Source organism: Pelobates fuscus, chromosome 2, assembly GCF_036172605.1.
Source record: "Pelobates fuscus isolate aPelFus1 chromosome 2, aPelFus1.pri, whole genome shotgun sequence".
NCBI lineage: Eukaryota > Metazoa > Chordata > Amphibia > Anura > Pelobatidae > Pelobates > Pelobates fuscus.
This window is the reverse complement of record NC_086318.1, coordinates 244012507-244027828: the sequence shown is the minus strand read 5'-3', so window position 1 is coordinate 244027828 and position 15322 is coordinate 244012507. Positions and strand designations below refer to the sequence as shown.

The following is a 15322-nucleotide window of genomic DNA, read 5'->3' as shown; positions in this document are numbered from 1 at the left end:
CAGTCTTAAATTATTGGGGCAAAGGTTTAAAAATAATATCAGGAAATATTACTTTACTGAGAGGGTAGTGGATGCATGGGATATAGCCTTCCAGCTGAAGTGGTAGAGGTTAACACAGTAAAGGAGTTTAAGCATGCGTGGGATAGGCATACGGCTATCCTAACTATAAGATAAGGCCAGGGACTAATGAAAGCATTTAGAAAATTGGGCAGACTAGATGGGCCAAATGGTTCTTATCTGCCGTCACATTCTATGTTTCTGTGTGTGATTAAAGTTCAGTTAACAAAACAAGAATTAAGAACTTCTAAAGTAAACACACAGTGCTCTAAGATTGTAGGATGTGTTGGCCACAGCCGGGGTTGGCTAGGGCTGCGTAAACAGAAAGAAAAGTGATTTAACTCCAAAATGGCAGAGAATTGAGACTGCACCGCCATGATCTATACACCAAAACTTTTTCATGAAGCTAAAGTTGTTTAGTGTTGAAAGTATTCCCATATTTGTTTGGTTAGAGCTTGACTACTGGATAAGTTTGTTTTCTAGCTCTTTTCTCCCTTAAAATAATATCAGCACTATAATGTGGCTATAATTTGCTCTCTGGCAGATCAATTGTCAGGTAAATCTATCATCCAACAAACCTCCTTTTAGTTGCTATAGTGCAAATACAAAACAGAAAATACAGAGATACAAAGTAGATTGATGTTCTCCATAATAAAAATCTCAGGTGGACAGTTCTCATATAGCAACACTGCCATCTAGGGTAAAGTCATTGAAATACGACTGAATGAAAATACCAGAAGTGATTGGGAGTATATTTATTTTTAATTTAAAAAAAGAAAACTAGAATATGATTCAATGGTAACATTTTATATATTTGTTGGTTTTCAATTACGGCTAGAAAAAATAATTCACAAAAGCTGAGATATTTTAACTAATTTAAATCCATATTGCCAAATTCAGGCTAAACTAGTCAAATTGTTACTATAGCTGATTTAAAGTATATTTCCAAATTGGCTAATTTGAATTTTGACATTCATATTGAATTTGCTAAGAATGAATATCCCTGCAAGTGAAAGGTAGGAAACAATACTTTTGATCAATTAAATGCCAGAATGTGTAACATTCTGACATTCTGTTTTGCTCCTAACCCTAAAATACAAATCTCTCCATGTGAAATAGTTTTCCCCAAGAATGCTATAATCCTTTCACATATAATGTAATGAAACCAAAAATCACCCATGACCCCCATATTTTAAGCATATTCGTATATTGCCACTTATGTAGTACATTGTTCCCATGTATGTATATATATATTGTCTTATGTGCACTTCTGTGGCGGAACCGCTGCCTGTTCATGAATCGCCCTTTTACATGTGTTTGCCCTGTATGTTCGTTTATTGTGCCCGCTCCCCATTCAGGAGTGCTTCCACAAAGGGAATTAATCCACCTCCCGATTAGAATGTTTACACCTCGCACCATAAGTGTCAAAACCGTGGTCGAGGAAGGTACCACTGTGAGGGTCCCTGGGATTAGTGTGGGCACTTCTGGGGCACTGGTGAGTTTGGAGGGTTTGTCGGTGCCTGCAGGGACAAAAAGACCAGCTTTTTTCCCGCACGTGGGCTTTTCTGTGCCTGGGAGACACAGGAACACTCCCTTTTTTTCCGTGCCTGGACTCCCAGGCACAGAGGCTCCTGGGAAGAACACCCCAAGGCAGCTAATATGAGAAACCCTGTGCTTCAGTGGCGGGCTCTTGGGACAAAGGAAACCAAGTCCCTTCCCACGTTAGGGTCCCAGGGAGGGGAGGATCTTGGGATGTTACCTTGTATGTCTGTATGGGAAACCCCCTGTACAGGGTTATGCATAAAAGCCATGTGTGGCCAATAAATCATTGTTTTACCTCCAGGACTGTGTGTTGTCCAGTTTCCCGGGGGGAATGGGTCTCTTGATACTGTAAATGGTTCCTGACTAGCTGAAGGAAGGGAATTAGCGGAGGTAACCAGTTGGGTTACCCTTGGTCCACTACAACTTTTACTGTGCCATATATTATCATATTGTCCCTTTTGACACAGTTCCCATTCACCTCTTACTCCCTTTCCATGTCTCCTTTGCTTTTTCTATCTCTCTAGACACCTTTCAATCCCTTCTCCAGATGTATGTGACTATCACAATAAAACAGCTCACTTATATTCACATTAGAATTACAATTAACATTGATGTAGCAAAACTATTGCACAGTGCTCTACAATTATAAATTTGTGATAAATAGCAGCAAGTAAACTCTGGATAAAATAACGTTTGCAGAGGAGATTAAATGTAATGTAGAAGATTATACTATCAAAATTACACTATTAACCCCCCGCCCCTCTCTTGAAAACAATTATATTTAATAAAGATAAAGGGGGTTATGCAGCCTGCAGCAGGGTGGAAAGGTAGGTGACGTGTATGTTTACATGTTGATATGTCTAAACATATTAATGGGCAATTAGAATATTATGTACAAGGGATCACAAACTAGGAGACCACAGTACAGGAACACAGAATATAGGGAAATATAAACAGCAAGATACAGAGAAGACAAGAACAGAAAATACTGACAATACAGAAATTATGCACACAGAAAAAAAACTATTAAAAAAAGGTATAATAGAATGGACAGACAACTAATTCAGGATATCACAATGAAAGCAGACATGGAACCTCCTATTATGGGAGGGGCATATACAAATATAATCCTCTAATGATATTTTTACTGATTGTGCACAGCTACATATAGAGCCATAAGTGGAGCTTCTCTTTGCGACTTCATTGCAGCCAATCAGAGGAGGAAATGCATTTTTTTCCTTCCAGATTAGATGCTGTAAATTCAGAATGTGAAGCTTGTTCTATTCCAGTGACTGATAGGGTTTAAACATATATTGGACTTTTTTGTTTAAGCTACAGAGCTAAACTTGAAGTAAACCATATCCCTTCCCTTCCATTGCATTAGTGTACCACAAATCATAACGTGTATCATATAAAAATATACCCTTTTAAGAGATTCTTGTATGGTAGCTCTAAAGATAAAACAAACAAAACAAACTCATAGGGCAATACACCAGTAACAAGTGGATATAAAATGGGATAAATAGAAAGTATCACACTCACATGTTCCAGAGCCTGTATATGGTACTGGTTTAGGTATATATGCTTGAGTGTGATATATGGGATCATCTACCATATTGTAGAAGGTTATTGATAGCAGCTTTAGTCCTCAGAAGTGGAAAGTGAAAAAAGGGCCAAGTGTAAGCTAAAATATCACATTTATTAATCCAATAAAATATCAGAATTCAAATTAAAAGTAATTTGAATAGTCAATCGTGCCTAGAGTAAATATAAAAAAGAAGAGAATTTATATATATATATATATATATATATATATATATATATATATATATATATACACACACACACATATATCACTTGCTGATTTATATATATATTTTTTAATATTATAGGTGGTGGTATACATATAATTTTTTTTTTGCTGGTATCCCAATGCAGCTCTTAATGGGAAATATCCTTGGTATTTCCTATATATACACAATATTACTACCTAGAAACAGAATAGAGCGCAGAGGGACATATAGCTGTTTTCTTTATTCTGAATAAAAAAACAAGCAAGTAAAAATTCTTTAAGAAAAAATACATATTTGATGCTTCTAAAAGCTAAATAGAAAAGAAAAAAAAAACAAAAGACAAAGAGCTTGAATGTCTAGCTCACAATAAGCAAATATCTAGAGTCTTGAAGTGGGTAAAAATTCAGAGATATAATCCAACACGTATTTTTGTAGTATATTCAATTTAAGATCGTCCTAGGACGTGATGGTATCGGTGTTCGCTGTGTTCTAGCTCCTACATGTTTCGTGAGCTCTGCGCTCACTTCCTCAGGGAGACACTGTTGAACACCTCATGAACGGGGCTTCTTTTATGTGCATTTGAAATTGCCTAATTGTACAAAGGTGTTGATTCTTATCTTTCTTATTCTGGGAGCCTGGTTAAATTGTCTAAAGATACTGGCTCCATTGTTCCGCCGGAAACCGGATATGAGCACATGCACCTTTCGGTGTACCAAGATTGCGGGCGTATCCAGCCGGCGCAACTGAAAGTGTCATCACACCCAGCTAATTTGCAGTTTTTGGCGCCAAGCCTGATGGTTTAAAAGGGATTTCTTTTCAGCTGTATGTACTGAACACCTGAGGAAGACGGTATTGCGTTGAAACGCGTTGTGCATTGACTGTGGACTCATATGAGACTAAGGAAACAGATGTAAGATTTTATATGTTTTATTGGATTAATAAATGTGATATTTTATCTTACACTTGGCCCTTTTTTCACTTTTCACTTCTGAGAACTAAAGTTTCTATCAATAACCTTCTACAATCTCTGATAGAGGATCCTATATATGACACTCAAGCATATATACCTGAGCCAGTACCATAAACAGGCTCTGGAACATGCGAGTGTGATGCTTTCTATTTGTGCTATTTATCCCATTTTATATCTACATGTTACTGGTGTATTGCCCAATGAGTGTGTTTGTTTTATCTTTAGAGCTACCATACACGGATCTCTTAAAAAGGGTATATTTTTATATGACACAGGTCATGATTTGTGGTATTTTTACACTTCTGTTTTCTATTCATTGCATTAGTGTGTTTGCAGCCCAATGATGCACTACAAAATACTTACATATTTACTCTGTGGGGCTCGTTCATTTAACCTAATTAAGAGTTACAATGTTTGTGGGCTAAAACTATGTAACAGCTATGTTCTAGCAGCACCAAACACCACAATGAATGCATGCAATTACACACATTGTGCATCTCTTTGTCAATAAGTGTGCAGAATGAGAAGTGCATAAACCAGACAGGGTCTAGAGGACAACAACGATAAATAGTTACATTTCTACAATTGAGCTGATTATCGCTGTGTGTTCAATTGCATAAAAAGGGTTGTATTGCCAGCCTGGTGAAGCAGAATATTATTTTGGGCTATTTTTTCTTTATATGTAAAACTGACATCCTTTCAGCAACCCTTTTTTATAACCATAATATAATGTGACACATACCGGTCTGTCAATAGTAAATGTTCACTAATGTACCTAATACTAATCACTTATGTACTTGTTAATGCATTATACAATGTAATAGTGTACCTACTTTAACAAATGTTGGTAATTTTTTATGACCTGTTGTAATTTGGAAATACAAGAGTTTGACCTTTGCTGTGAAATATCTTGAAAAGTTCTCGAAATATCACAGTTTTGCTTGGTTAATTATAGGCATATATATTGCTTAGTGATTCAAAACTAAGGTGTGTTAGAGCCATTTTAATTAAATTAATCCTAAAACTGCAGGGCTGAAATGGACATTGATTGCATAGCCATTTGTGTTTACTAAGTGTTTACATAAAAGGCGTATAACCCCATCCAAAACCAAATAAATATATAGAAATCAAACAAATTACTTTGGGTAAAAACAATTAATTGAAAATTAATGATGTTTTAACTTTGACTATATGTTTTTATTTTTGTTTAGCCAGTCTGGTGAAGCTTCAAACATTCATTAAGATATTAATACAAAATTGGTTTGCTAGAATATTATACAGTTATATTCTGTATTTTATCTCTTTAAGACCCATTGTGACCTTGTCCTACTTTTCTAATCTTGTAATCTAGTCTAATTTACTGCTAATTTACAGAAGATTGTGTGTCCAATTTAATAAATTTCACAACAATGTACGATTAAATCACACTGGAGGAGAAATGACCGTAGCAGCCACTGTAGCCCCTGCTCTTGACCTGTAGCTAGCCAGTCTAGACCCCACTCTACTCCAGTGACCCTAGGGGAACCCACATCGCCAGCCATACACAAAGCCGCAGAAGAAGCCTCCTCCATAAGCAAGCACTACAAACAGCCTACATGCAAACACAGAGCTTCACCGCATCCCCCACAAACACAACACAACTAACGACCCACTGACACAAACCCTTAAGAGGCCTCCATATACACAGCGACATACACACACACTACATGATACAAAGCGCACACGCATATGTAATACACAATACAACAAACTGCTCAGGCACATAACTGAGCCCTTAAAAGCTGCTGCAGCACCTATATATAACAACGTCAATTTGACAACATGCAAATACATTCATTTAAACAATAGTACCAGCACACCAAGGGACTTAAATTTCTTGTTTTGGCACAGTTGCAAGTCACTGTTGAGAACTTTAATTTATTGCAACAATAAAACAAATGCATAGTATATACGTTATTTGTATAAATTTTACTGATGCATAGCTACTGTTTTTTCTTAATGCATATACCTCTATTCCTATATTTGTAGCCTGTAATGGAGTCTGCACCCGCTACCAGTTTATCTGTGATGATGGCTGCTGCATTGACATCACTCTAGCCTGTGACAGAATAGTGCAGTGTCCTGATGGCTCTGACGAAGCTTTCTGTCAAAACTGTGAGTCAATTCCTATTTTAGCACCATTTTACGCTTTTAAAGTTGGTTTTGGAACTCAGCATATGTATACTTTTAGATTAAAGTTTGGTGTTTTAATTGAGGACCTTACAATCAGTGGTGTATCCTGGTTTTGTGCTGCCCTAGGCAGGACAAAACTCAGGTGCCCCCCTCCCGCCCGCGCCACCCCCACCCAACCCTTCCCCCGCCACCCCCACCCAACCCTTCCCCCGCCTTCTAAATACACACACACATTCGCTGACAGATACGCATACACTAGCTAACAGACATACATACACACACTAACAGACATACATACACACACTAACAGACATACATACACACACTAACAGACATACATACACACACTAACAGACATACATACACACACTAACAGACACACACACGCTAACAGACATACATATACACACACACACTAACAGACATACACACACACTCACATTTTTAACACATATTTTTTTAAATGTAACCCCCCCAGCATCCTTACCTTTGGAAATGCTGGGGGGAGGGGGTTCTCTTCCTCCTTGGTGGTCCAGTGGCTGCTGGGCGGGCGGCATTGGCGGGCGACAGGCTGGCGAGGGAGCACTTCCCCTGAGCTGTCTGCTCAGCTCCCTCGCGCGTCGCAGACTGAGGCTGGGAGCTGGAATATGACGTCATATTCCGGCTCCCAGCCTCACTCTGCGGCGCGCGAGGGAGCTGAGCAGACAGCTCAGAGGAAGTGCTCCCTCGCCGTCCGCCCACCAATGCCGTCCGCCCAGCCTAGCAGCCCGCCGGCATGTCTGTTAGCCGCAAGGCTAACATGACATTTGCCTTGGGCATTTGGGGGCAGCTTTTTTTGCCGCCCCCTGGGAAAATGCCGCCCAAGGCAAATGCCTTGTTTGCCTCGCGGCTAATACGCCCCTGCTTACAATGACTTTGTTATTGGGCCCAGAGTTATTCTATAGACCTGTTTAGGGAACAAATAATATATCTGACATTAGTTTGCCAACCTATTCTTCTCTTGGAAAATTAGGTCAGCTATAGTTATAGTACATGTAGATACATATTGTGAAAAAGAGATCAGAGATGTACATTTCCTTGCATGATAGCAAAGTTATGTCATGAGACTGCACACAGAACATTTATTGTTATAATGTTACAAAATATGTATTGCCATTTAATAAATAGAGCCGCTATGCAAGCGCTCTTATGTGACAGTTAATATTTTACACTTTGTCTTTAATCTAGTTAGCTCTGGTCGGAAGACAGTAATCCATATATCTGATGATGGAAATCACCAGGTGGATTTGGGGCTTCATAATCCAGACAATGACTTAACAGATGAAAATAGCAGGCTCTCTGGTGAAAAAACTCTTTTAGCTTTGGATGCAAACAAGAATAAGTCACTCACTCAGGAAATAAATGACAATAACATGATAATTCCAGGTAATTCAGATATGTGTGTATATTTGTATGTATGTGTCTATCTCTATAGAGCTTTGGGCCAAGTTCAACCATTTAGAGCAAAATAATTAGGAAGAATTCTATTTTTAAAATATTTTTTCTGTGTCAAGCATTTTCCCAGTGACTAATTTGTGCATCATTCTGCGCATATATTTGGAGACTGAAAACGTAGACTACAAATACTAAAAGCAAATGGGTCCAAAGCTTTTTGTTTAAACATTTAAATTATTTAATGTCCTAACAACATAACATTTATTTAAAACATAGGATGCATAGCTAGGCCATGAAACTATGACTGAACAGCTTTTGGTTGTGTATGAATCGTGGTTTTAAGAAAACTGAAAAAAAAGACTAGAATTATGTAACTACTATGCTCAGGCATATATGTGTGTTTTTTTAGAATAATGCATACAATGTGTAGTAAGTGCCTCCTTCATGGAGCAGAGAGCCAGCATATATCCTTACAATCTTTTTTTTATAATGCCAAACAAGGTCTCTAATGGTGGATGCCATGCAGGGTTATTCACTTAATAGGACACTCAGGGACCAAAACAACTTCATCTAAATGAAGTTGTTATGGAGCACTGGTCTCAAATTCTCTCCACTCCCCACTTTTACTTACAGAAAGCACGGTGTGCCACCGGGCAGTATCGCCGCTGATTGGCTGAGAGCGGTCAGCTGACTCCACATTCACTAAACTGTCTTGGAAAGCAACGTACCTTTTGCAAGTCAGTTTTGTGAATGGGGAGTCACTGATTGGCTGAGAGCGTCACCTGACCATCACCTACCCGGCAGCACTCCGTTCTTCCTGTTAGTGAAAATTCAAAAGCTGGATGCCGCCTGAGGAGAAGCGGAGACCAGCGCAGGAGGCATCTATGGGGTTAAACCGCTTGAAAATGAAAGGTAAGAGTGCCTCCAGGGGCTTTCTTGCTGCTTAACAACTTCATTTTGATGAAGTTGGTTTGGTGGCTGTTGTGTCCCTTTAAGTCTGAATGTCCCTTGTAAAGATTAGAAAAAATAATCTGGTTCTATCCAAGGGCATTTAAACATAGAAATTCAGACATTGATCACACTATTAATCATCTCAACATTTTGGCTACCAGGATCCAAATGGAAATCATTGTACACAATATTGTATCCTTTCCAGATACTAAATAGCCAATAATTGGAAGTGAAGCTTTTTAAAACTAAAGGGTCTCTCCACAATGGGTGTGAGTCCTCCTCCCAGTGGAAATAACCCTGAACACAATGAGTACAGATTATTACCAAAGACTAATCTAGCAGAAAGCTAGATCAAACATAAATGGAGAGAGATAAAATCATAAAATACAAATACATCATTATTATAATTCAATGAGAAACTGAAATAAAAAAAATAAATAAAAAAAAACAACCAGTAAGACAAAAATCAAACTGTGAATCACACACCAACCGCCTAGCTGTTAAGGGGACACCAAAACAACTTTAGCCTAATAAAGCAGTTTTGGAGTACAGACACATGCCCCTGCTGGGAGGTCTGTGACATTGATCTTAGATTACCAGATCTTAGTTTAGAATTGTACAGTTATGAAGGTGGTGATAACTGTGGTAGTTGTAATTTATATGGAAATTAAACTTTCTTTAGGGGGATATTATTCTAATTCATATTCATCTCTGTGTTTTTTCCTTCCTCTTTTGTTGGAGGACCAGTTATCAACTAGTAGCTTACCTTGATTGTTACATTATCTCATGGACTCTCAAGGAGTTATTAAGTTGTATATTGTGATTCCCTAGCAGCTAGGTGGTTGGTGTGTGATTGGCAGTTTGATTTTTTTCTTCCCAAGAAAAGACAGTTACTCACATTGGGATATAACACTTAAAGCTCAGTTACCTTTTTTGGACAGCAATAGCTATATATATATATATTCAACAGTAAAATGTGTTCTGCCTACAGAAACTGTTTGTTTTAGTTTTTGGTTGTGTCTTCTACAATGAGAGTTTTTGTTGTAGGAACCATACTTCAGACCACAACATTGGATCCCAAAGAACACTTAAATTCAGTAACAGGTCTGGTACTGTTCACAGTCATTAGTGAATGTTGTCATTAGAGAAAATGCATGTATGTAATGTAGTGCAAATATAAAAAATATACACTTGTCATTGGTTACATTGATTTAATGCATGTGATGTAATATCCAAGGTGTGTGCTTGCAACATAGTGTTGATGTCCAGAAATGTTCCCCTTGGTGTAAGCTTAATAACCAGAATGCATGCTTGCTAATTATTGGAAATATTCTAATATTAAGAATGTTATATATTAACAATAACCAAAATGCATGTTCCAATGATGAAATATATAATAAATGTACCCGGTAAGTAACATGTCAATATACAGTGTATTGCATTGCTTTCTGTCTCTTCCCCTCAACTTGATATATTCTCTGCTAGTCATTGACTATCTTTGCCTCCATAAAGTTGCCTCCATAAAGTTTGATGCAATTTTTGAAGAGGTTTCCGTGCTGACGGATAGGTGTAAAGATTTTTTTCAAATTTCAGAGCCTTTAAAAATGATTGAAAGGGGGCCAAGATGGAGGTACTCAGTGCCAAGATAGAAGAAAATACAGCTTTGCTGATTTCTATATTTACTTTTATTTACCTTTATAGATCTCACAAACGCATATCAGTAAATAATCAAGGATAAAGCAATGGTGATACAGTAGTGGCAAATACAATCTGCAGTTGTGCACTGTATAATATATTTTTCTTCACAGACAGATAAAACAGATTCAGTTATGCACAGGCAGACATACTGATCAGATTAGTGCATAAATAAAATAAACCCTTCTCTCCTAATAGATCATGGAACTGACCTTACTCATACACTCAAATTGAGTAAAAATTAATTTATTCATAAAATGCAGACAAATATAAAAATATAAAAAAGAAACAGTAACTCTTGCATATAATACTATGTCTATAACGAAAAACTAGAAAACAGCCATATAAAAAAAATAGAGTCCAGACCTTATTTGAATGCTCGGCGTCCCGAGTCAGCAAAGATGCATAATGCTGAAAAAAATGTATGTCAAATAACAGTCCTCTTTGTAATCCGGGTGATGGCTGATATTAGTGGGAGTCAGACCTCTCCAGACGCGTTTATCCGCTTCTGCGGCTTTTTCAATGGATGAGGTCTGTGTCTTTGTGTTCGCTTATATAGCAGTTTGCCGGCATTCATTTGAACACGGCAAATACATAACACAAATGAGTGTTGCAAAACTAGCTTCTATGTAACCAGATAGTTTCTTTGTATCGATACTTCACAGCTAAAAAAGTTCTTACTTATTTTGATTGGTATGTTACATGTAATGTAACATACCAATCAAAATAAGTAATAACTTAATTTTGATTGGTAAGTAATAACTTATTTTGATTGGTAAGTAATAACTTATTTTGATTGGTATGTTACATGTAATGTAACATACCAATCAAAATAAGTAATAACTTTTTTAGCTGTGAAGTATCGATACAAAGAAACTATCTGGTTACATAGAAGCTAGTTTTGCAACACTCATTTGTGTTATGGATTTGCCGTGTTCAAATGAATGCCGGCAAACTGCTATATAAGCGAACACAAAGACAGACCTCAATTATCCTGGTCTGATTGTTGGGATGTATGTTAATCTAAGTTATACACTAAGACAGTGGAGATGTCCTCATCAGCAATCCAGGATTTATGTATTTCCCTTTTTTATTCCAACGGAGACAAACATACAGGTGCATAGTCATACAATCTGCACATATAGGTACACTGTCATAAAGAGACATAAAGTTGGACATAGATACACACACACACACACACACACACACTGACATATAGATACACACACACACTGACACACAGATACAGGTTCACACACAGCAACATACAGACACAGAAACAAAACATACAATAACAGACACAGATACACACAAAGACAAACTGACAGACATACAGATACACACAAAGACACACCGACAGAAATACAGACACACACACCGACAGACATACAGCTACACACACACACACACACACACACACACACACGCTGGTCAAAATATTCACTTTTATAACTATTTCATACCTTTTGTGTGCAGGAGGGTGGCTTCCTTGGGATCCAGTGTGTTGCACTGGCTGAGATAGTTAGAAATTAGGGGCTGGTTCTCCCCTCCTGACCCAGACCCCTCTCCTCTCTCTGCTTTCTCTGTTCCCCATGAGGCTCCAGTATAGTTGAAGGGGGCCAATGTTAGTTCTGCGCTACTGTTGGGAGCCAGCCGCGCTGTGTGCTACGAGGGGAGCAGGGATATGACGTGTTTATATCCCCGCCCCCTCCACACTGTTTGCGGCACTGGCGTACATATAGTGGTCGCAGCTGCGACCGGGCCCGTCACTCCAGGGGCCCCGGCTGCCCTGCGACCGGGTGCCCGCCATTTCTGGCGCCGGGCCGTGCGGCAAACCGCCGGGCCGCACTTTCAAGGTGCCCATTGTCAGGGCCACCTGATAGGTATGGATTTTAAGGGGGCCCGGTCAGCGCCGGGCCCCCTGTGATAAGATCATAACACGCTAGGAGGAAGTGACGTGGGAGAAACTCTGACTCCCATAAACCTGAGCCACCACTGGGCCCCAGGGAAAGTCACCCTCCTGTACTTAAAAGGTAGGAAACAGGAGGGTGACAAATACTATGTGTGTGTGTGTGTTTGTATTTAAGTATGTGTATGTGTCTGTATGTGTGCCTGTCTGTTTGTATGTGTCTTTGTATGTATGTTTAGTGTGTGTCTGTGTGTCGTGTGTGTGTCTGTTTGTTTGTCTGTCTGTATTTATGTGTCTTTGTATGTATGTGTCTATGTATGTATGTATCGTGTGTGTGTGTGTTTATGTATGTATGTATGTATGTATGTCTCTGTATGTATGTGCGTTTGTGTCTGTCTGTCTGTCGGGGGGGGGAGTTAGAGGGGCACCATGGATCGTGTGTACGCCACTGATCTGCGGCATGATGCAGGAAGGCTGGTCTGGAGGGAGCTGCTGGCAGGAGAGGAGCGTAATGCTAGTGCCAGCCCTGAATGGAGATGCAGGACTGTTGGTGAGTCGTGAGGACTAGTTTAGGAACCACTGCATTTTGGAATGTAGAATGAAAAAATTACCTGCACACTATCCCAAACCTGAATGCACATTTAAATAACTGAAGGTTTCATATTATCACTCCAATGGCCATTTAAGTGTAAGCTCACCTGCCACTTCAAGGTGAGTCCTACATTAACAATTCACCTTGCTTCTTTAAGCTGAAAAGCAAAATCGCAAATGAGACGGAGAGAGGGGTATTTTTAAAAGCCCCTACACACGATTAACTCTTACTAGGTAGTATGTTTTGTGGCTGATGTGCTGATGTCATTGCTGCTGCAGGAGTAGTGGGAGTTTGGGCACAGGTCTTATATTGTATGTATTTTGTATTACACAGCCATAGTCCAGTGCTGTCACCCACCCCATGTGTTCCTTATTAAGGTTTAATAAGGGAGTAGGGATTTAGAAAAATGCCCCTCTCTGTCTCATTAGAGATTTTACTTTTCAGCTTAACCCCTTAAGGACACATGACATGTGACTTGTCATGATTCCCTTTTATTCCAGAAGTTTGGTCCTTAAAAAGGGCCAGATTAAGAGCCCAGTGGGCCTGGTGCTGACAATTATGATGGGCCTAATCACAAAATCTTATTGACCAAAAACACTAAAACAGTCCTACCTCCTAAGCGTCATGAATCTGATGGAGATGGTGCTGGAGGGAAATTCATAGGATGCAGCTATAAGAAAACACATACCCTATGCTAATCTCACGCTTTCAAGTAAACCCATACCCCCTAACAGCAGTGTCCAGTAAAGCAGGAAGTCTATGGATGGGGTAAAAGGGCGGCCATTGACACAAATCACATAACCAGAACTGCCAAAGGGGACGAACATACACAAAACGGGGGCATTTCTGTGTCCCCATGTCTCCCAGTCCCTTAGTCCCTTAGTGTCTGTGTCCCCATGTGTCCACATGTCACTAGGACACTAGGGGACATTGAGAGACATTGGGACACTGGGAGACCTGGGGACTCAGATACTAGGGAACACTGGGAGACATGGGGACACTGGGAGACTTTGAGAGAACAGGGGACACACTGAGACAATGTGATACATAGGGGACACTGTGATATATAGGGGACACTGGAGACTTGATAAAGACCTGGGTACAGGTCAAAACGTTGCGGTGTCCAATAAGCCTGATTAAATCTATCACAGTGAGTGCCTGAGATTTTTTTCTTTTATACTAGGGGACACTGCGACACTTGGGGCACTGCGAGACATGGGGACACTAGGAGACTAGGGGATTCTGAGAGACTAGGGGACACTGAGATACTACGGACACTGAGATACTATGGACACTGGACACAGAGACACATGGGGCACTGAGACACTCTGATACATAGGGGACACTGGAGACTTGATAAAGACCTGGGTACAGGTCAAAAAGTTGTGGTGTCCAATAAACCTGCTTAACCCCTTAAGGACCAAACTTCTGGAATAAAAGGGAATTAATGTGTCCTTGAGTTAAATCTATCACAGTGAGTGTCTGAGATCTTTTCTTTTATACTAGGGGACATGGGGACACTGGGAGACTAGGGGACTTTGGGAGACTAGGAAACACTGAGACACTAGGGACACTGGCACACTATGGACATTGAGAGACACCAAGGACACTGGGAGACATGGGGATACTGAGATACTAGGGACACTGGCTGGGAGACATGGGGACACTGGGAGTGCCCCAGGTCTCAAAGTCGCCCAGTGTCCCCATGACTCCCTGTGTCCCCATGTCTCTCAGTGTCCCCTAGTGTTTGAACCCCCATGTCTCTCAGTGTCCCTTAGAGTCTGTGTCCCCATGTCTCACAGTGTCCCGGTGTCACTAGGACACTAGGGGACACTTAGAGACATTGGGACACAGTGAGACATGGAGACACTGGGAGAGGCATGGGGACACTGAGAGACTAGGGACACAGAAAGACACCAGGGACACAGAGACATGGGGACAAGGAGAGACACCAAGGTCCTCATGTTCCCCAGTGTCCCTATGTCTCCCACTGTCCCAATGTCTTAGCGTCCCCAAGTCTCTCTTCGTCCCCATGTCTCGCAGGCTCGGAGCTGCTGTCTGCCCTTTCTGTGCAGAGCTGCTCCCCCGCGGATCAGTGAGTAGAGCGAGGCAGGGAGGGAGATGCTGTAACTTCTTATCCCTGCATCTCTCCACACAAACAGCGACCCCTACTGGCCGGCGCTGGTATTGCAGAATAATCTCTGTTT

General features: G+C 40.1%; 1 protein-coding gene across 2 annotated transcripts in view; it reads left to right on the top strand.

The window, feature by feature from the left end:
* LRP11 (LDL receptor related protein 11) overlaps positions 1-15322 on the top strand; it is a 78978-nt gene that overhangs the window by 44445 nt on the left and 19211 nt on the right. Inside the window, exons 4-6 of one of the 2 annotated variants that reach the window (XM_063443303.1) lie at positions 6391-6516; positions 7762-7959; positions 9967-10023. In XM_063443303.1, the coding sequence (XP_063299373.1) occupies positions 6391-6516; positions 7762-7959; positions 9967-10023 (381 nt within the window). The remainder of the gene's footprint in view (positions 1-6390; positions 6517-7761; positions 7960-9966; positions 10024-15322) is intronic. The other variant, XM_063443304.1, reaches the window with a different exon arrangement.